At 36.1% G+C, this 22,549-nt stretch overlaps 1 protein-coding gene across 1 annotated transcript in view; it reads right to left on the bottom strand.

Annotated features, from left to right (window-relative positions):
- Nucleotides 1–22,549, bottom strand: part of TG (thyroglobulin) — a 369,651-nt gene that overhangs the window by 162,063 nt on the left and 185,039 nt on the right. Inside the window, exons 36-38 of the mRNA XM_074202133.1 lie at nucleotides 9,246–9,380; nucleotides 5,728–5,892; nucleotides 1,502–1,721 (exon numbers count right to left, since the gene is read on the bottom strand). Coding sequence (XP_074058234.1) covers nucleotides 1,502–1,721; nucleotides 5,728–5,892; nucleotides 9,246–9,380 — 520 coding nt within the window. The remainder of the gene's footprint in view (nucleotides 1–1,501; nucleotides 1,722–5,727; nucleotides 5,893–9,245; nucleotides 9,381–22,549) is intronic.

Below are 22,549 nucleotides of genomic sequence, written 5' to 3'. Positions count from 1 at the left end.
AATTCTTATTCCTTTTTTTGTAGGTTTCTGAAAGCCTATATTCCCTTATTTGTAATGTATATATAATTGGAATTGTCAGCATAGAGTTCTAAGAATCAAAGGAGATAATACTTTACAAACCTTATGTCACTTAACAACCTTACAAAGTTTGGCGTGTTTATAAAAACAAACAGTTACATTCTCATGTGTTAGTCTTCAGAGCCTATCCTAATAAGGAACAAAATGTGTTAGCCTCCAAAGTTTGGTCTGAAGAAAGAACAAATGGAATATGGTTAACATATGTGTTTATTAGTTCTCTATGTGGTTAAGCATGGATGGAGTTCAGTTAAAAAGATTTATTTAATATCCACTGTGTGCCAGCTCTAGGCAACTAGGTGGCATAAGTGGATAGATTGCCAGACCTACAGTCCAGAAGACCTGAGTTCAAATCTAACCTCTGACATTTATTAACTATATGAGACTGGACAAATCACTCAACCTTGTTTGCTTCAGTTTTTTCATCTTTAAAATGATCTAGAGAAAGAAATGGCAAACCACTCAAGTAGCTTTGCTAAGAAAAACTCAAATGAATCACAAAGAGTTGGACGTGATAATCAATAAAGCAACAAGTGGGAATGAAATTATATTGACCATCCATACCATCTCATTCAGTCTTGCTACTAGCTGTCTACATTTACAAGAAACTGAGTCAAAAATGCCTTGGAACAAAGCAAAGTCAGGGAGGCAATCAACAGATATGAAGTGACTATATTAGATACAAAGAAAAGCGATGAAATGTTTAAATGGTGAAATCCACCCTGTCCTCAAGGAATCTATTATTCTGTTGGGGAGACAAAGTACAGATATATACGCATGTAGAAAATAAATAAAAATTATTCCAAGATAGTTAAATATGGAGTATATAAGGACAGAGACTATTAATATTAGAGAGGCTCTGGGAAGATTTGATGTAGAAGGCATCTTGTAGAGCTACATCTTGAAATCAGAAAGGGAGAACAATCCAGCCATTGGCATTGTATTCAACTCTTTGTTGATCCCATTTGGCATTTTCTTGGCAAGAATATTGGAGTGGTTTGCCATTTCCTTTTACAGTTCATTAACAGATGAGGAAACTGAGGGAAGTGGAATTAAGTGACTTTCCCAGAGTCACATAGTTAGTAAGAGTCTAAGGTCAGATTTTATCTCAGGAAGACGAATCTTCCTGATTCAAGGTCCAGTGCTCTATGCACTATGCCTCTTAGCTGCCATTTCAGGCTTGAGGATGCCTGGCTACATTTTTCTCATTGGATCCAAGTTCAATGTTCTTTCTACTATGCTAAAATTCCCTTCACTACACAGAATTTGACATGGTCTTGATGCCAAGTCAAAAAGTGTAAACTCTATTCAGGAGGAAAAGGGAGCCATTGGTGGTTCATGGACAAGGAAGTGACATGACTAGATTTATGATATAGAACATGGGTTTCTTGAAAAAACACTACAAAACTACCAATGGAAGCCTTACCGTGGCACAGTGGCCTCCCAAGAGCCAGTCCAGTTAAATGACTCTGGTGCACTGAATCGCTTTTGTGCCAGTGGTGGGGCTGCATATGGAATTCCAAAGAACTGGACGATTCGTTTCCACTCAGTACCCACTTGAACCACCTCAGATCTGCCCTTTAGAGTCCCTTGAGTGTCAATGAACACTGTAGCTGTGTCTGTGTTGGATTTCAACATGGAGACACCTGTAGAAAACATAACAAGAATAAAAACTTCACCAATATTGTGATTTTTTTTACTAATATTAATGATAGAAAATACCAAGCTTTTGAATGGCATTTAGGATTGGAAGGTACTTTAGAAAATGACTGGCTCAACTCCAATTTTGATAATATCCCAACACATAGATTTGTGAAAGGTTGGGGTCTGCTTGGCCACAGAGAACAGAATTAGTTAGGGTGGCAGTTCCAGAGAAGTACTTTCAGGCTAAAAGAAACCTTTCCAACAATTAAACAGAATTACTCCAAAGTGAAATTTCTGTGCTAAAAGGATAAATATTGTGATGCTGCAATAATCCTTTTATTGGTTATAACATGTACGTTTTCTCTACTGGACTAATCTGATATCTAAGTTTCCTTCCAGGTTTAAAATTATTCTGTAAAATTTTATGAAGACAGTACTTCTACTCCCCAAGAGTTTCCCAGGGCTATGTATACAGTAGGCACTGTTGGACTGAAGTGAATGAATCATAGAAAACTTAACCTGCTTCTTTTATGGGAATTTCACATAATATCATTCATGATTATCTACACTTCAAAGTCTTCCTTGAGTGGAATTCAATGTCATTTGCCAAATTAACATACATACATACCATGATACAATAGAAAGAAATTTTAATTTGGAAAGGGAAGATCATAATATCTTTGAAGAGACAGTAAAGTTCATCTAATTCTAACGCTGTCTTTTTCACAAATGAGGACATTGAGGCCAATAGAGGTTAAGTGATTTTCCAAAAGTCCCAGAGGCAGTAAATGGTAGAATAAGGATTCATACTCCTGCATCCTGATTAGAATTTATCTAGACTTCTTTTTCCTATAAATCTCTGCCTTAATTCAATACAATATTGTTTATATATAATACTATCTTACAAGGTGTCATAAGGAAATGGTTTGTAGACTGTAAAACACCACAGAAAAGTGATTTATTATTGTTAATTGGTCTTGTTTTTCAAAGTCCCAATGACTTAGTGAAAACTATTCATTCTTCTGTCTCAAATATTATTAAGCTGAGCTAAGATCAGAAATAAAAACTGAAGAAATGGAAAGATTCAGTGGTCACTCTGTAGTCTGTACATTTCTTGCAGTTACCAACTATTTGCTCCTCTTTCTCCTTCACTAGATTTCCTGTTTGGCTTGAAAACCTGAGACTGCTAAGATCCATCACTTTGAGAGGACTGTCTGACTCTGACCACCCCTGGAGGCCTGATCTGTTCCAGGGAAGTCGGTTCAATTCTGGAGTCTGGAAGAATATGTCAGGATAATTTTTAATTTTTTTAATTAAGAATTTTAAGAGGATGCAAATTTGATTTCCCACAGACAGCATTAATTATCACTTCCTTCAGAGTTGTCAAAGTGAATCTTAATCTGGTGCAGATCAAACAAATAGACACGGAAAATGTTAAATGAATGCTTCTGTCCTTTGACAACTTTGATAGGGGCTGTAAGGACCTATGTGGGATGTAGGTGTTATCAGATCATTGGTACCACTGGATTAAAAAAAGTTAATTGAGTAGTAGTAATTAGGTGGCACAGTGATTAGTGCCAAACATGTAATCAGGAAGACCTGAATTTAAACTGACCTCAGCTACCAGTGAAGGTCATCACTTGACCCTGGGATGGTGTGTGATCTCTATCTGTCTTGGTTTCCCTAGCTGTGAAATGAGAATGATAATAATACCTACCTCTTTGGATTGCTATAAGGATCAAATGAGATACTATTTATAAAGATGTTTTGCAAACTCTGAAATAGTATATAAATATTATTAGTATTATTATTATCATTATTATCTATTATGTGACCTAGAAGAGAGAATGCTAGGTTTGATGACTTGAGTTTGAATAGTGTCATAGCTACACACTAACTCTGTGAACCTGGGTCCATTATTTTACCTTCATAAGGTTGAGTATCCTAATAATATCACCTTTCTTAAAGAGCCACAGATTGAAAGAAATAATGTATGCAAAATGCTTTGCAGGGGGCAGCTAGGTGGCACAGTGGATAGAGCACCGGCCCTGGAGTCAGGAGCACCTGCATTCAAATCCAACCTCAGACACTTAGTAATTACCTAGCTGTGTGGCCTTGGGCAAGCCACTTAACCCCATTTGCCTTGCAAAAAACCCTAAAAAACTAAAAAAAAAAACCCTTAAAATACTTTGCAAACCTATTATAAACTTATATGTAGGACAACTAGATGGTGCAGTAGAAGAGCACTGGGTCTGAAATCGGAAAGATCTCAGTTCATATTCAGTAATACTTGCTAATCACTTCACCCTGTTTGTCTTCTTATCTTCATCAGTAAAATAAACTGGCAAGGAAAACAGTAAACCACTCCAGTATCTTTGTAAGGAAAATCTCAAATGGGAGTCACAAAGAGTCCTACACAACTGAAACAAATGTACAACAAGGACAAAATCCATATCCTGAAATTTCCTTTGTTGCATTTGAAATCCATTCTTACCCAACTCATTCCATGGATCCATTTTCTATTTGCATAATCTCTTCAGGGGATAGATTCCAGTGATCCTAACTCATCCTGTGTGATTCTCATTTATGTATTAGAACTCTCTTTGGCACATAATATATTCTTATTCATTCATTCATTTACTTCTATAGATCCTTCTCAGAAGAGCTGCTCTACATGATGGAAGCCTTTCTCTGCCATATAACCTTTCCCTGATGCCAAGAGGAATGGGAATGATCCTTCACAATCACTACATGATTGTCCCACACTATTTTAAAATCACCTATAACTCATTTATGGTGTGACCTTACTCTACATCTTTTGTACAGTTCATTAAGAATATGTAGTAAAAATAAAAAGGACATTGTTTAATTTTACAGAAATCTCAACTCCTCAACTCAAGGAATTTCCAAGTTTGACTATATTATAGAATAAGTGGCAGTATCTGCTAATATCTTCTCCTAGGGATTATTCATATATATATATATATATATATATATATATATATATATATATATATATATATATATATATATACCTCACTAAATGGAAAGAAAGAAAGCCCCTAAATTCAAGAAGCTAGGAATATAGTGTCAGAATAGTGCTTCCCCTCCCCCAGTTCCATATTTAATACTTCCCTGTTCTTTCAAGTCTAACTCACAGACCAACCTCCTCTATGAAATCCTTCTTGATCCTCTCAAATAGTAAATAGCCTATCATGAGGCACTTACATATTATTCTATATCAGAGCTAACTGCAATTGTATCTTATCAGTGGTCGTTAAAGTTCTCTGGGCATGGAATCAGGATGACTTGACAGCAAATCCAGATTCAGACATTTACTGTGTGACCCTGTGCCTGTCCTCTGACTGTCTCAGGTTACTCATCTGTAAAATAAGGCTAAAAATGGCACCTATCTCCCAGGGCTGTTCTGAGGATAAAAATAGAATAATATTTGAAAAGTTATCTTTTCAAATCTTAAAGTAATATGCAAATTATTGCTATCATCATCATCATTATTAGAGCTCTACAAGACTGGAAGTTTCATGAAGACAAGGATGCATCTTTAGTAAATGTGTACAGTCCCCATTACCCACACAAATAATAATCAGACAAGAAAAGAGACTTCAACTGATATAGAGAAGGTTATTCTAGGCACAGTAATCATAGGATAAGAATGGAGTCTAGAGAGTAGCAGTCTACAGACTGGAACATATAAATACATAAAGGAGCAATATGAATTAAGCCAAGGTAAACAAGATGGAGTCAGATTATGAACGGTCTTGAATGCCAGATTCAGAAGTTGAGGAGGCATTTTCTTGGCGCCTTTTAAAAAAACCTAATGGGTATCACTGTCTACGGTTGCTTAGGGAAAAAACTAAACAAATTTTGCCTGACTTGTCAAGTTTTCCATTCAACAATAAAATATTATCCTGCCCTGATGTTTCCAACCACATTCTTTAATTAGCGGCCTTTCAGGTCCAACCCTTAAGTCCACAGGTCTTAGTTTACCTTTCTTCCTATAAATGTAGGTGGCTTCCTCCCGGAGCAAGACTCGGCAGCTGTGGCCGTGCAGGCCGTGCACACAGCTCTGTGTATCTGGATAGAATACACACCGGACAGAAGCAGGCCAAAGCTCCAGGGTTGTAATATGGCAGGCTGACTTCTGGGAACATTCTGGAAGAAAATAAGAGAGAAAATGAGAGGACAGCTTCCAGTAGCTAAATGCTAAGGAACAAGAATCTAACACTGACATATTGTTCCCTAAATCCTTGGATATTATTACAAAGCAATAGGAATGAAAGAAATGAAATTGGCATCAATTGCATTAATAATACACATGTATGTTATTATTAATACTATTTTCTGTATTTACATATTGGATTTGTTTTATTATATAATATATGGGATGTATGAGATTATAATAGTATATAGTAATATGTGCATATATCTAAATAAATTTATGTAATAAAGTAAAATAAATGTTCTATAATAAATTATCACATTCTGATGTGTGTTCATTTATATTTATAGAAATAAAATATAACAAAATTATTATTAACAATTATATATAATATACATATACATACATATAAGCACACACACAAACATAAACACCTTAAGATTTGGAAAACATTTCCTCCATAAAATCAGCTCTATCACTTAAGTAGTACAGGTGTCATTATTTCCTGAGATGAAATTATTCACACTTATATAGTTAATAAATAGGTTTGATCCAGGTTTCATGATTCTATTTCTATCACTGAAAAACAATAATGAAAGTTACTTTCTCTCTTTAACTGAGCTTCCTTGCCTATAAAATAGGAATAATATAATTCTCATTCCCTGTTCACAGGACTGGTGAGAGGAAAGTTCTTGACAAAACACATATATAACCTATTAGTTTTGGTACCAGAATGTTTATATACAATGAAAATGTGGTATTAGCATATTGATGATTTAACCTCAGAACCTTGAAATGGTTAAATGTGTTAGAGATTCTGTTTCTAATTAATTTGTTACTCTAATGTTTTTGTCCCTCAATAAAATTTCCATTCTAATTCCATGAAGGTTCTGTAAGGCATTGCATGTCTTACATAATTAATAAATATTTGTGGTGTTGAATTTGAAATTTACTCTGATTATTCTGATACCACTTGGGGTAATGTATCCCATTATATGTAAATGACAGTATTGGAGACCACCATCAGATTCATCACCAATTTTAATCATCACATAAAAAAATCTAAACTCTCACAGATTTTGGCCAAATCTTACAATGAACCAAGAATACATGTGGTGGGGGGGGGGGGGGGGGGGGGTCAGGGGAAGATCAGGTTATTCTTTTATGGTTCAGGGAAGATATTGAGGCTCTGAGAATATACATGACATACTCAAAGTCATACAGATAATAGGTGTCAGAGCAAGGACTAGAACCCAGGTCTTCTGGAAAGGACATTAGAATCCAGAGTTTCAGGACCAGAAGAATGTAATCTAGTCTGTCTTTTCCTAATTTATTGAAGAGAAAACTAAGGCCAAAGCAAGAGGAACTTGCAAGAGAATTACTTGAGGAGGGTTTGAATTTAAGTAAATTCAATAAGAATAATTTAATACCTACTATGCAAGTCTGTGAGACAGTTTGACATTATGAATAGAGGAGGAGAACCAATCTCAGAGACAGAAAAAAACTGGGTTCAATTCCCTCCCCTGATACAGACTGGCTATGTTAACCCTGGCTGCTTATTTAACTTTTTAAAAATTAAATTAAATTTTTATTTTCATCCATTTGTACATGCATATTTCCAGGTTGCAAAATTTCCCTCTACCCTTCCTTTTCAACCCTCCCCTCAGCAGGGAATAGTCAGGTTAGCATTTTACATACATATTTTGTTAAACATATTTACAATTTAGTAATTTTCAGCATGAGGAATTGGGGAATAAGGGAAAGAGATACATAAGAGATATTTTTAATAAAGTGTTCATCAGATTTGGAAGGATTGGGTTTTTTATATGTATTTTGTTTTGTTTTATTTTTCTTCCTCTGGTTGGGGATAATATAGTCCATACCCAGTCAAATACAGTTGTCCTAGCTGCTTCCATCAAGGTTGTTCATCTCATTATGCTGTTAATGTACATTGTTCTCTTGACTCTACTCCCTTCACTCAGCATCAGATCTAGGGTCTGACCATTTATGGTTTCATATAGAACAACAGTATTCTATAGTATTCATGTATCATAACTTGTGTGACCATTCCCCAATTGATGGGTATCCCCTCAATTTCCAATTCTTTGCCACTACAGAAAGAGCTGCTATGAATATTTTGGAACAGCTCAATTAACTCTTTATTTATTTGATTGTTTATTTGTTATTTTATTTGTTTATTTATATATTTTATTTCAGGCTTTTGCAAGGCAATGGGGTTAAGTGGCTTGCCCAAGATCACACAGCTATGTAATTATTTAGTGTCTGAGACTGGATTTGAACTCAGCTACTCCTGACTCCAGGGCCGGTGCTCTATCCACTATACCACCTAGCTACCCATAGGCAACTCTTTTTGACTTTAATGCAGAGTCTAAGTAGTAGTCTAGAGGCTGAGAGGTGGCAGAGCAAGGGTCAACTTTCTTTGGTAGAAAGTGTTTTCTCACTGGGAGCTTTCTACGCTAATGAAATTATTATTGCAATACCTTCTTTGCCTCCACCCTACCACTCAAATGTGCAAGAGGACATTATGCTTTTGTTTTAATCCATCAATCTCTTAACTGCCTAAGTCTATCATCATCATCATCATCATGATCATCAACAGCAACAACCACAACAACACTTTGTTGTTATTCTTCAGCAATATCCAAATCTGTGACCCTATGTCTACCCTATAGAAGGGTTCACTATCCCAAAGAATGTCCAAGTTCTTGATCATTGCTTCAATGACACTATCTACTCATCTCCTCTACTGTCTCCTTTTCTTTCTTCCTTCCATTTTTCCCAACAGGAAGGTCTTTTTCGGTGAGTCCTTTTCATTAGGTAACCAAAGTATTGAAGTTTCAGCTTCTGTATTTAACCTTCCAGTGAGTAGTCTGGATTAATTTCTTTTAAGTATTGACTGACTTGATCTCCTTGCTTTCTAAGGGATTCTCAGAAGTCTTTTCCATTGTATAACAATTAGTATTTATGTAACACTTTATGGTTTGCATTAGTTATTATTTCACTCTTCAATCAATCTTCATCTCTATTTCCCTCTTAAAGTTGGAGAAAATAAGGATGGAAGAGTAAATGATGTGACCTGAACCACAAAGCCAGTAGCCAGCTGAGGCTGGATTTGAACTCAAGTCTTCCTGACTACAAGTCCAATACTATCCAAATGTTAATGTACATTCTTAATAGGTCCTATTTCATTTTTGGAGTTCAGTTAGTTCTAGTGACCTAAAAATTATTATGTCATATTCATAATCTTAAATCCTTGTGTGAGCTCATACCCAAAGATTTTTTTGAGGGTCAGTGTTATGAAATACCTGACAGCAGATTTTCATACCTGACAAGCATAGGTCTCTGGCAGCAGAAAAGTTGCTAGAAGCATCCACACTGATATGGGCTATATCGAAGCTCTTGATTGACGAATCAATGAGAGCTGAAGAGATGTCCAAGGATTGCCATGAATCCAAAGAGACTATGAAAGAGAACAGAGGAAATGAAAATGAAAAACTTGATTCAGAATCAATAAAATGGGCAGACTGTCAAAAATGATCCTAAAATCACCATATCAAACACGTCATCTCACCTGTGGTGTTTGATGATGCTGTGAATAGAGCACTAGACTCAGTATCAAAAGGCCTGAGTATGAAATATATCTCTACCAAATTATTAGTTTAGTGACCTTGGGGATGTCATTTGAGTCTTAGGTTAATTGTTAATCATTTCAGTCATATCTGACTCTTTGTGACACCATATGGGGTTTCTTGGCAAAGATACTAGAATAGTTTTCTAGGTCCTTCTTTAGCTCATTTTCTAGATGAAGAAACGGAGGCAAACAGGGTAAAGTGACTCTCCAGGGCCACTCAGCGAGCAAGTGTCTGAAATTGATTTGAACTCATGAAGATGAGTCTTCTTGATTCCAGACTCGGCACCTTATCCACTATACCACCCAGCCGTCTTAGTTAATTCATCTGTAAATTGAAGGATTGTAACTAAAGCTAAAAAAAGTTATGATTTCTGAGTTCCCTGAGAGGCCCGGTTTCCAGGAATAAGAAGATGATAGTGTTGCTGTCCATGGTCAGATTACATTTAGAGTCTTGGGTTCAATTCTTGGGGCTGTAGTTGGAGAAGAGTATTCATCAACTAGAGAGCAATCTGAAGAAAACCAGAATGATGAAGATTCCTGAGTCAATGGTATAAAAAAGACTGGTTGAAGAAATTGAGGATATATAGCAAAGAGAAGAATCATGAATGACATGATAATGACATTCTACTATTTAAAAGTTGTTACAGAGAGAATGGATTCTATTTGTCCTCTTTCTCCAGAAAGAAGACCCAGATGTGATGGGTAGAAATTGTAAAGAAGCAGATTTAGGTGTGATATGTCAAAATATTTCTTAACAATTGCAGCTATCCAAAAGTAAGATGTCTCTCCCAATTAAAATTCTTTAAATAGACTATCAAGTATGCTGGAGTGGGGTCTCTTTTAGGTAAGAGTTGGATTAGATAGAGTTTAAAATTCCTTTCAATTCTAAATTTCAGTGATTTTGTGAAACTTACCCTTCTTATCTTACAGGGTTATGATAAGGAGCAACTAAGGCAATATGTGTCTATCACTTTGAAAATGTGGTGTTATATAAATCTAAATTATTATTACAGCCACAAAATAACAATAACAACAAAAACTACTACTACTACTACTACTACTACTATCATTTTTATAGACAATGTGTTCACTAAAAGGATAGTAGTAGATTATTCTGGCTTCCTTTTCTGACCTCATTTTTCAATACCCACTATGAATTTTTGGTCAGCTAAGGCATACTATACATAAATATCACTAAAGATCAAAATCACTCAACTTTGTTTCTGTTCTCAAAGTAAAAATAACACAAAAAGACTCATGAGCTTGTATTAATAGACACAAAAAACTTTAATCAACCTATCCTCATTATAATCTCTTGGGATATAAATATTACTTAGTGGGAAGGCAGAACACATATTTCACTTTCATTTTCACCTGTTAGACTATGAACTTTTTTATAGAAGAGACTAGCTGACTTGTTTTGTTTTTGTATTTCTTTGTATCCTCAGGGCTTACATAAGGGACAGTGCTTGGTATGTAGTGATGATGATGATGATGATGATGATGGTTGTCCTTAATTGTCAAAAAAGATCTTGATATCAGGTAGGTAATATCATGACAAGCACATGAACTGGAGTTGTGAGAGGGAGTGCTGTGCTAAGTCACCAACTTCATTTTCTCCTCCAGAGCCATCTAGGTCCAGTGGCCAGATATGAATCAGGACAACTGTAGATGACCCTGGATAGGAGGTAATTAGGTTAAGTGACTAACTCAAAGTCACGCAGCTAGTAAGTGTCAAATGTCTGAGGCCAGATTTGAACCCACATCCTCTTGTCTACAGGGCTATTAGGTGATCCACTGTCCCAACTAGGTGTCCTGCCAAGTAATGCTAGTTGACTTGACCTTAGAGAACAAGGGATTCTTAGTGTGTTCTACCTGAAAGTGTAAGCAAACTCCAGGGTGATGTGGTAAAAAATGTTCTGATCTGATTTCCAGACCCAAGTCTATTCCTTATAAGTGGACAAGAGATTCTTGGCAAGTCTCATAATTCCTCTGAACCTTAGTTTCCTTATCCTTAAAACGAGGCTGCTGATGATATTTTGGAGTAGCTAGGAGGCCCAATGGGTAGAGAGCTGGCACTAGAAAAAGGAAGATCCAAATTCAAATTTGAACTCATGAGAATGGCTCTTCCTGATTAGAACCTAGTGCTCTATCCACTATGATATCTAGCTTCCAAGAGGATAACTAGATAAAAAACAAACACCAGAGAGAGATTATGGTCTGTGAGTTGGTAAGCAGTGGAACATGCTGAGAGACAGATCCTTGCATCCTAGGTCCTTAGAGGTAGTACTCTCCAGAAAGAGGGATACTATGATCCAGGAGTGTGCTGATAAATGTTTAACAATTAGATTTCTATATAAAATACAACTATAGAACACTTTAAAACATAATCTGAATTATTAACATTTTCTTTAATATTTCCTAAGTATAGACAAAACAACAAAAAAAGAATTGTCCTAATTATCAAGACCAAAATTTAGCAATAGGTTTCTCCAGTTGGTAGGAGCAGGCTCTAGTGCACTTGGGCATGTCATCCCATTGATGTTAGATGAAGCTTTTTACAGGATTACTCAAATCAGCTGGGTTCTCTGAGGACTCCAGAATACCCAAGACTGAGGACATTACCATAACATCCTGCCTGCCAGATTTCTATGTCATGTTATAGATTTATATCTCAAAACTTATCTTTTGTTCTGTTCTTGTTTTCTTAGACATCCCTTTCAATTTTTCTTTTCTACTGTGAGGCCAAGAGTCATTTCTGAAGGAGACCCAAACCAAGCTACCTATTTTGAGAAGATGATCAAACTGCAATTTTGGCTTAGAATAGAGAGCCAATGATATTTCCTTTCTGCATGTAGGATGTCAAATTGCCAGTTACAGCCTTAAAATAAAGAACTTGGCCTGGGACTGACTGAAAGTTGATGTCTAGGGATGATGTTATTGAAGGGCAACCAGGGCACGTCCAGTGAGAGAATTCTACATGGGAAATGAGGAGACATAGGTTTAGGCACAAGCTCTTGTAATTCAAGGATTTTATGATCTTGTGCAAATCCCCTCCTCTCTCTTGTTTGTTACTGACTCAGTTGCCTCTTTGAGAAATGAAGGGATTGGGCTAGAAGTAAAGTTCCTTCTAGATCTAATATTGCAAATGGTGAGTTTCTAGCTGACATTAAAATCTAGCCATCCTACATTAGTCACAGGGTCAGAAAGAAGGCCCAATTCTTTGACCTTATTCATCCTCCTCATTCCTTTAAGACATAGTATGAGCAACTTATACTTGTAGAATAGAGAGCTGAATTTGAGCACTGGCATTGTCATTTATTTTATTTGTGGCAAGAGTTAGATTGCAATCTTCTGTAATCAACTCCCTCTACTAATGTAGGCATCAGGGGACTAAAAGACAGGAGAAATGAGAATCATAATAACACCAGCAGGAAAGAAAAGTAGGATTATTCGAAAGCAATTTTTTTCTTGGGTCAGTGTGAATAACCTAGGCAGCATATTGTTGTGTCCTACTCTTTGTGATCTTATTTGGGGTTTTCTTCATTAAAATACTAGTTTGCCATTTTCTTCTCCAGTTCATTTTTCAGGATGAGGAAACTAAAGCAAACAAGGTAAAGTGACTTGCCAAGGTCACATAGTTAATATGGGTCTGAGGTCATATTTAAATCAGAAAGATGAGTCTTCTGGACTCCCAGCCTGGTACTTTATCCACTGCATCACCTAGCTGCCCCAAAACAGAAAATACAAATACTTTATTCATAGTGAAACTTCATACACAGGCTTCCAATTCAGTGACAGAGGGCATCCATCTCTTTCCACTACCCCTATCTATTTCCACTGCCTACCATTGCCATCCCTTCTCAACCACATGGGAATCATACCATATATTCCCTTAACTTTTCTTATTTTATTTTTCAGGGAATCAAGAGACATGTGGCATGGAGGGGCAACTGATGAAAAAATCTTTACAAACACTAAGTAAGGTGTATGTTAAATGGTAAGTAGGAAAGCATTTCTCTATCTTCTCCTTTCTCAAATATGGCTTAGTTTTCTATTTTTATTCTTGTCCTGGAAAGAAGTGATGATAATGTTAGAAAACCTGCACAGTATGAGAGAGTAGGAAGAGTAATAACCTGGAAGTCAGAGAACTGCCATAGGAGTCCTTCGGGAAAACATTTCTCCCCACTGGATTTTCAATTCTCCAGAGAATCTCCAAAATCCCTTCTGATTCCTAATCTTACAAGACTTTACAAAGCCCTAACTAGGGTGGGAATTATTGAAGGTTTTGTCCAAGGATCATAAATTCACCAGGCACTTATAGCTAGTCCTTGAGCAGGAAGCTCAAAACAACAGATTGCATTTTTGTTTTTGGTGAGTCCTTCCAGTCACGTTGGCTCTCCGTGACCCAGTTTAGGGTTTTCTTGGTAGAGATACTAGAATGGCTTGCAGTTCCTTCTCCAACTCATTTGAAATAGGGAAACTGAGACAAACTATGGCTTACTTAGCTTATAAGTGAATGAGAATTGAGGAAGATGAGTCTTTACAACTTTAGGCCCAGTACTTTATTCATTGTACCACCCAGCTGCTGTTGTTGCTTTTAACTAGATGGGAATTCTATTGGTGTTTGGAATACCTAGAGAAGAAGCTGCTGCTGCTGCCTATGAAGATAGGAACCTGAGAGAGAGAGAGAAAGCAATAAAAGGGTAAATGATTTGCCTAGCGTCAAATTGTAAAGATTTGACTCCAAGGCAGATAGAGAGAGAGCACTTGCCTTGAAAACAGGAAGACTCATCTTCCTGAGTTCAAAGCTGACCTCAGACATTTCCTAACTGTGTAACCCTGGGCAAGTCATATAACCTAGTCTCTCAGTTTCCTCATCTGTAAAATAAGCTAAAAAGAAAATTATTTATATCATAAAATTATCTATACCATAAAAACCTCATATGGGATCAAAAACGAGTTGGGCAAGTTTGAAACAACTCAACAACAGAAGGCTTGGCCTTCAGGCTTCCTGCTTCTAAAAGATATCTCTATCTAACCTGCAGTTAGCACTAATAATAGCCACCACAAAAATGATGATGTAGATGATGATGAAATGGAAAATAGGAAACTATCATATTGGGAGCTGAAGCTTTACTGAACTTTTCTCTCACCTCCCCAGTCTTCCATTGATGCACAAAAAATAAACTAAAAATGGAGCAATGACTCTGAGTTTATGAGTTCAAGAACTGGCCCTGTCACTTATTAGTGTTGAGCCGGGACCAGAACCAAGATTCCATTTTTGTGTTCCTTTATTTGATTTTCAGTTTATTAAAATAGAATGGTGCTACCTCTGAGGGACAATAGGATAGAACTTTAGTGTGACTCACTACAAGGTAATCAAGCCTAGTTTCCTACAGTAGCTGTTTTCTTAACAAGAAATATAGTAAACAGATTTTGGGTCAGCAGAATCATATACATAGCATATATTTGGGGAACTGCTATGTTATCAAAGAAATGTAGTAAATGTCTTTGAAAATGCAAAGATCTATTTTTTGGTAAAGTGATCAATCTGTCCCTGTTGTATTAGAATTTTCTTTCTTTAGGGATCTACTTTCTCTGAAGGACTCTAGGAGGGTGGTTGTAACAGTGGAGATTCTATCTTTGGTGCCTGGCCACATCCTAGAAATCATCTGCCACGTGTAATTACAACCCTTTGAAGGCATCCAATTCTTGAACATTTATTTTAAGATTACAGGCATCCCACAGAGACAGCTCCCGCTTTGTTCAGGTGTGGGCTCTGGCTGTTTCTGGGGGAGGTGGAAGCCACAGTCTTATTATAGGACCAAGCCCAAGGCAGTTCTAAGAACTGCATGCATTCTTTCAAGTTTCCTTCCTAGTTAATGGTCAGATATCCCATTTTAGCTCTCTAAGTGAAGGCATGTGTGTAGGCTTTAGGAAAGCAGGGGCCACACTAATAATGGAATGAGGGGTCTTGTATTCAAGGCCATTGGGGCACCTATTGGAAAGAAGAAACAGTATGTAAGATCTGTGCACAGTAGGCAAGAGTCCTGGACTGAAGTGAACATTTTTTCTTTTATCTGAAGTAAAATCAGATGACCTAATCCACTAGGGTTATCCATGTGGTATGGTTGATATAAGAAGTTTCCCTTCCTACCTCCAGGGGTAGAATTCGGCCAGTTCACATAGGTTCAGCAGAACCAATACCTAATTTTATATTGAGTTCAATGAACCATTTGTTAATTTATTTGAATTCCACCACTGCTTACCTCCCTCCTTTCACTGGCCTCCAAGACACCCCCAACCTGAAAAGGGCATATTAAAGATTTGAATTAAATATACTTTATCTTTCTCCTCCCCACTTTTGTTGTTTTTGTTCAGTTCTTTTTCAGTCATGCCTGACTCTTCATGCTCTCATTTTGGGTTTTCCTGGCAGTGATACTGGAACAGTTTGTCATTTCCTTCTCATTTTACAGATGGGAAAACCAAGGCAAACAAGGTGAAGTGACTTGCCAAGGGTCACACAGTTAGTGTCTGAGATCAATTTGTATTCAGGAAGATGAGTCTTTCTGACTCCAGGTCTGGTACTCTACCTACTGTGCCACTTACCCCAACACATTAAATACTAATCCCTTGGGATGAACTATGTTCATCATAGAATTTCTACTGCCAAAGTAAAAAAGAACCTTAAAATATCAAATATTATAAAATGAGTTAGAAAGAATCTTAAGAATCATACAATTAAAATAGAATGTGAAAGCTAGGAAGAACCTTAGATTATAGAAGGTTAGACCTCAAAGGGATTTTAAAACAAATGCAAGAGCTAGAAATCACTTTAGAACATAAAATGATAAAATAAATAATATGAGGTATTCCAAACATCTTAATGTGGTTTTAAGCTATTGAGCTTTTTTTTTTTTTTTTAGGGTTTTGCAAGGCAAATGGGGTTAAGTGGCTTGCTCAAGGCCACACAGCTAGGTGATTTAAGCTATTAAGCTTTAAACCACACTTAGGATTTTGAGACATTTCATATAGGACATCAGAGCTGGATGAGTTCTTAGAAATCATGTAGCCCTTAACTTTTATTTTATAGATTGAGAAACAGAGACTAAAGAGAGGACTAATGCTCAAGGTTGCAAGCTGTTTTCTCCTATAATAAGAGGGCTTCCTGGGCAGCATGAATATGTTGCTCTAAGTTGGGAAGGGAGGAAATGAAGAGGGCTAGAGAGATGAGGAGAGAAGGCTATAGTTATGGGGAGACAGGAAATATTAGAGACAAAAATTTAAACAACTTAAAACACAGATTTATTGAATATCAGAGATGGAAGGCATTTTAGAGAGTATCTTGACCGTTGCACTCATTTTACAGATAAGGAAACAGAGGTTTAGGAAGGTTAAATCATTTGCCCAAGAATACATAGAGAGCTGGTAATGGAATCCAGACCAAAGTCAGGACTTTTAACCCCGTGCTTCTTCTATTACGCTGCCTCTTTCCAAAATCATCGTTTAAAGTCTACTGCCAAGATCAAAATATAGTCTTGACCAGAGTGTTCAAAATCTTTGTAAGGGTGGGGGGTGGAGGGTATAGGGGGATATTTAAAAAAAAAACTTTTCAAATGGCATCTCCTATGACTGATTCCTTCATGTATGACTCTTTTTTTCCAGTTAACACATACTGAATTTGGAGATGCTGTTCTTAATAAGGCTAAAAACGACTAGTGGAACATATTTGCATTTTCCGAACATAATTTACTCATGGTTCAAGTTGCCCTGCAGGCGGCCATTTCCCTGAGCTTACTTTTAAAAACTTGGCATCACATGAGGGAAATGTTCAGAAACAAGAATAGAAGTAAAAGGAAGAATCACCAAGGAGTACAACCTATTCTTACTTTTAGCTCACAACACCACATTGTTTTCCAAAGTACCAGTTCTCCATTCCCAACATACCCCAAAAAGCAGAATTACAGAATATTATGAAGGCTAAGGATATGAAAGGCTCTATTTTCTAGACTAGAGATGTGTGATTTTTTTTTAAAAAAAAGCAATTAATCTCAAAAGGATCTGGGAATTTTGGTAGACTCAATAACAGTACACATGGACTAGATGACACCATAATGAAGAAGTTAAAGCAGATACACTACTTTAAAAGAAATACATATGGTGTCAGAGCTTAGAGAGTTGACTCAGTCTTTGATTTATTTTGCCCTGTTAAGACAACAACTGGAATATGATTTCTAGATACCACATTTTACAAAGAAGTTGATAAACTGGAGAACATACACATCTCTAGAAATCATTCATCTCTGCTAGGTATAATCATTGGCCTTTCCTTAGTCCTCAAGACTTTCTTGATTTCTCAGCTGTACTTAATATTGTTGACTACTCTCTTTCCATTTGGATGTCCCTTGATTTTTCTCAGTGCCCCTCTCTTTTTTCTCTTCCTTCCTGTCTGACAGCTCCTTCTTAATCTCTTTTTCTGGACTAATCCAGACTAAATTCATTATCAGTGGGAACCCCAAGAAGCTGACCTAAGATCTTTTTTCTTTATTTTTCTGTACTTTTTGTCTTGGTGTCTTTGAGTTCCCACAAGTTCAATAATCACATCTACAGAGACACCAGCATCTCCCTATCCAGCCTTGGTCTCACCTTTGAGCTCTAGTCTTGTACAGTCAAATGCTCTTTGAACAGTTAAAAATGCATATTCTGTAGGCAAACCACTCAAAATATACAAAAAGGAATTCATTACCTTTTGCCCAAAACAATTCTCTCATCCTAACTCTCCTATTTCAGTTAGAGGATACTACAGTCCTTCTAATAACAAAGATTTACAATCTCTTCAGTCTTCACCCTTTCAAGCTATATTTAATCAATGGCCAAGATTTGTTGATTCTACATCTACAACCTGTTTCATGCTCATTTCCTTCTTTGCAATCATATATGCCAATGTCCTCATCATCTCTTACAGACTATTTCAATAGACTCAAAATTAGAACCACAGCATTCACCTCTCCTTTTTCCAGTTCATCTTTAAACAGCTGCTAACATAGTATTCCTAAGACACAGGTGTAACTACATGACTTTCTGGCTAAAAGTTTCCAGTAACTTCTTCTCAGGGATATCCTGGAAACAACTCTAATTGGTGAACCAATTGGTAAATTAACATTCACACTTTGGGAATTACTACAAAACAAGGTTTAATTCATTGTTTGGTTGGTTTTCTAGATTTAAAAGTCACATAAGGCAGATTAAATAGGAATAAAAAGGATCTAGCTTAGAGACAGTGTTAAACATTTACCAGCACAGTTGTGATTCCTATTATCTCCTAGCATAAACTACAAATATCTTTGCAGTTTAAAGCCCTTTGCAAGCAATCCTGACCATCTGATTATAAATTATGCCCCTTTGGATGACATTCTATCTTCCATCTTTTTGCCTTTTCATAGGCTGTTTCTCATAAGTAGAATGAACTTCCTGTTCCTCTCTCACTTTTAGCAGCCGTTAACATACTTAAAAGTTCTAGTCAAATATCACCTCCTACATTGATCCTTTTCCAATTCCCCAAACTGCTTCTACTTCTCCCCATATTGCCTTGTAATTTACCTATAGAACTCTATGAAGGCTGCTTGAAGGCTACTTGTTTTTTTATTTTTTTATTTGTATCTATACTGTCTTGCAAACACCTGATACATAACAGAAATTTAATAAACAACGGTTGATTGCTTCATCATGACAAATGAATGAATGAGAAAAATATTTATCAAGTTCTTCTGAGAGACACAAATAAGTGAGTCCCTGCCCACAATTTCCATTTCAATGTAAAGGATCCCTAGAAAGTGAGGCAGCATGGAATATATACATAACAGCACTGTTTGGAAATGGACCAGTAGCAGTTGGTTTTGGTTTTTGGTTTTTGTTTTTGTTTCTACCTTCTTTGTCACCTCAGCACTTAGCACAGTGCCTAGGACATATTAGGCTAGTTGATTGAATGAGTTACTGAGGAATAGCCTGGTTTCCAGGAAAGATTCAGAGACAGCTGTACTGAAGATCAAAATTTTCAAAAGTTAAGACAGTGAACTATTTCTGAGAATAGGACAACATAGTAACCTGGAGACATGGGATTCAAATCTAACCTCTGGATGTAAGACTCACTTCATCTCAATTTAATTTCCATTATCTGAAAAATCTGAACAATAATAGATTGTAGTGCTAGTCTTACAAAGTTATTAAGAGGATTAAATGAGATGATCTGTGGATATGTTTAATTCATGGAAAGTGATATTTGATTCTAAAACAGCATAGTAGAGCTCACTTCTATCGTAACAACTAGTGAATGACTAGTTAAGTGGCAATACATTGACTAGCATATGGAGTGGCAGTTTCTCAGATATTCCCATTTTGAGAGGCTGTCAGAACTTCTTTTATGATGAGAAAGATTTAATAGCATGAGAACCTAGAACCAGAAATAAAAGAGAACAGGAAGTTTTGGGTAGAGCTGATTCTATGGAAAGGAACTAAAAGAAAGACAGTCAATAGAAGCATGGTAGTGGTGGGGAAGTGAGAATCTTCAGTCTTTTCATTGAGATTTACTTTGAAGTAAAAGGGGTTAAAATCTATCCATTTTGAATATTATAACTTCTGTTTATTCCACTCCAATGCTTTTTTAAAAAAACTTAAATACATTTTTATCAAATGCTTTTTTTATATGGGTCATTTCTGGGGGGAAAATATTGGTTATTTTAAGTCTGTAAATTTTCCTGGGCATACTGATAGAAAACAAAATGGAACCTGGAAGAGAAGTTGAAGGAAGTAAAAACCTTTAGAGGACCATGGAAGTCAAGCTTTGGGACTCTCAAATTAGAGCAGAGATGGGGGAACTCAGAATGCTCCACTATATATTGTTGCTGTTCCTTTGCTTCAATCATGTTCAATTCTTTGTGATTTCATTTGGAATGATTTGCTAATTCTTTCTCCAGCCCATTTTACAGATGAAGAAACTGAGGCAAGCAGTGTATAGTGACTTGCTCAGGATCACATAACAAGACAGTGTCTGAGGCCAAATTTGAATTCAGGGAGATAAATCTTCCTGAATCTAGGTCCCCGACTCTATCCACTGTGCACCCAGCTGCCACACTAATAGCCATACTATTATGCACATAGTATATATTTCATTGAAAATCAGAATGTCTCAGTGGCAAGAGTGCTAGGTGCTAAGTGCAAAAATAAAAATGAATCTGTCCCTAACATCAGGAATTATAGCTAGAAGGAGAGGCAGCATGATATATATAAAATATAATACAATATAATATAATACAATATAATACAATATAATATAATATAATATGATATGATATAATATAATATGATATGATATGATATGATATAACAGAACAGAACAGTATAGTATTATATTATATTACATTACATTACATTATATTATATTATATTATATTATATTATATTATATTATATTATATTATATTATATTATATTATATTATATTATATTATATTATATTATATTATATTTATGAAAGCACAGTTTGGAATTGGACCAGAAGTAAGTTTATTTGTTTGCTTGCCTTTTTTTTGCCTCCTCAGCACTTAGTCCAGTGCCTAGGACATATTAGGCACTTAATAAATGCTAGTTGAGTGACTGACTGACTGAATTCTCACTCTGATACTTACCAATTATGTGATCTCAGGAAAGTCATTTATTCTGTGTCCTGTTTCCTCATCTACAAAAGGAATGTGTTAGACTAACAAATCTCCAAACTTATTTTGTATTATTCCTCCTTTACTTACTTTCTGCTGTCAAATTCCTTCCTTCCTTCCTTCCTTCCTTCCTTCCTTCCTTCCTTCCTTCCTTCCTTCCTTCCTTCCTTCCTTCTTTCCTTCCTTCTTCCTTCTTTCTTCCCTTATTCTCTACATGGCTTTGGCCAAGTTACATTTATTTGAGTTACAACTTTTTCATCCATGCTTCAGTTTCTTCATCTTTGTAATAACTACAGATTGTGAGGGGCAAGTGAAAGATCAAAAATAATTGATAAAATTTTAAATATATTTTTTGCAAGGCAATGGGGCTAAGTGACTTGCTCAAGGCCACACAGCTAGGTAATTATTAAGTGTCTGAGGCCGGATTTGAACTCAGGTACTCCTGACTCCAGGGCCGGTACTCTATCCACTGCACCACCTAGCTGTCCCTAAAAATAATTGATAATTAAAACACAGGCTGAAACTTAAAGTATTAAATGTTCCTGGGAAAGAACCATTAAAAAAGTGAACATTTACAAATGCAGGTAAGTGCTGAATGAAAGAAATGGATATTCCAATATTAATTTTACAAATTGAAAAAATAGATTTTTATTATAATCACCTAGTCATCTATCTCCTTGAGGCTGTAAGGTAAATATAGCACTGGTCTTGGAGTCAAGAAGACTTGAGTTCTGGCCAAGTCATTTAATCTCTGTCTCAGTTTCCTCAACTGTAAAATGGGGATAATAGCAGCAGCTTCCTTACTGGTTTGTTTTGAAGATCAAATGAGATAATATTCGCACAGTTATCAGCACAGGTCCTGGCAAGTATTAAATGCTATATAAAAATTTATTCATTCCTCCTTCCCTCCTCCAATTCAAAAAAACCCTAGACTGGTTATAATTACCCTTGTATGCTCCCAGGCACAAAATATAATGCTTTTTACACAAGCAGAGCGTTAATCATCTTTTGTTGAATGGATAAACTTGATTCAATAGTTAGCTGTTATTCACATTTCCAAAATCTGATAAAATTTTTTAATGCTCTTTCCTGTTAGAAAAGCAATCACTAGATATCATTTGTTAGAATTAAATATCTTTCCCCCTCTATTGAGTTGAATGTCTCCATGTTTACTCAAGTAATTTAATCTACATTCTCATAATTACCTGCAAAGAAGAAAATTATTGACCTAATCTCTTAAGACATAATGCAGAAACTCAGTGATGTTGACTGATGGAATCCAGA

Source organism: Macrotis lagotis, chromosome X (genome assembly GCF_037893015.1).
Source record: "Macrotis lagotis isolate mMagLag1 chromosome X, bilby.v1.9.chrom.fasta, whole genome shotgun sequence".
In the NCBI taxonomy this organism is placed as follows: domain Eukaryota; kingdom Metazoa; phylum Chordata; class Mammalia; order Peramelemorphia; family Peramelidae; genus Macrotis; species Macrotis lagotis.
This window is presented reverse-complemented; position numbering and strand designations above follow the sequence as displayed.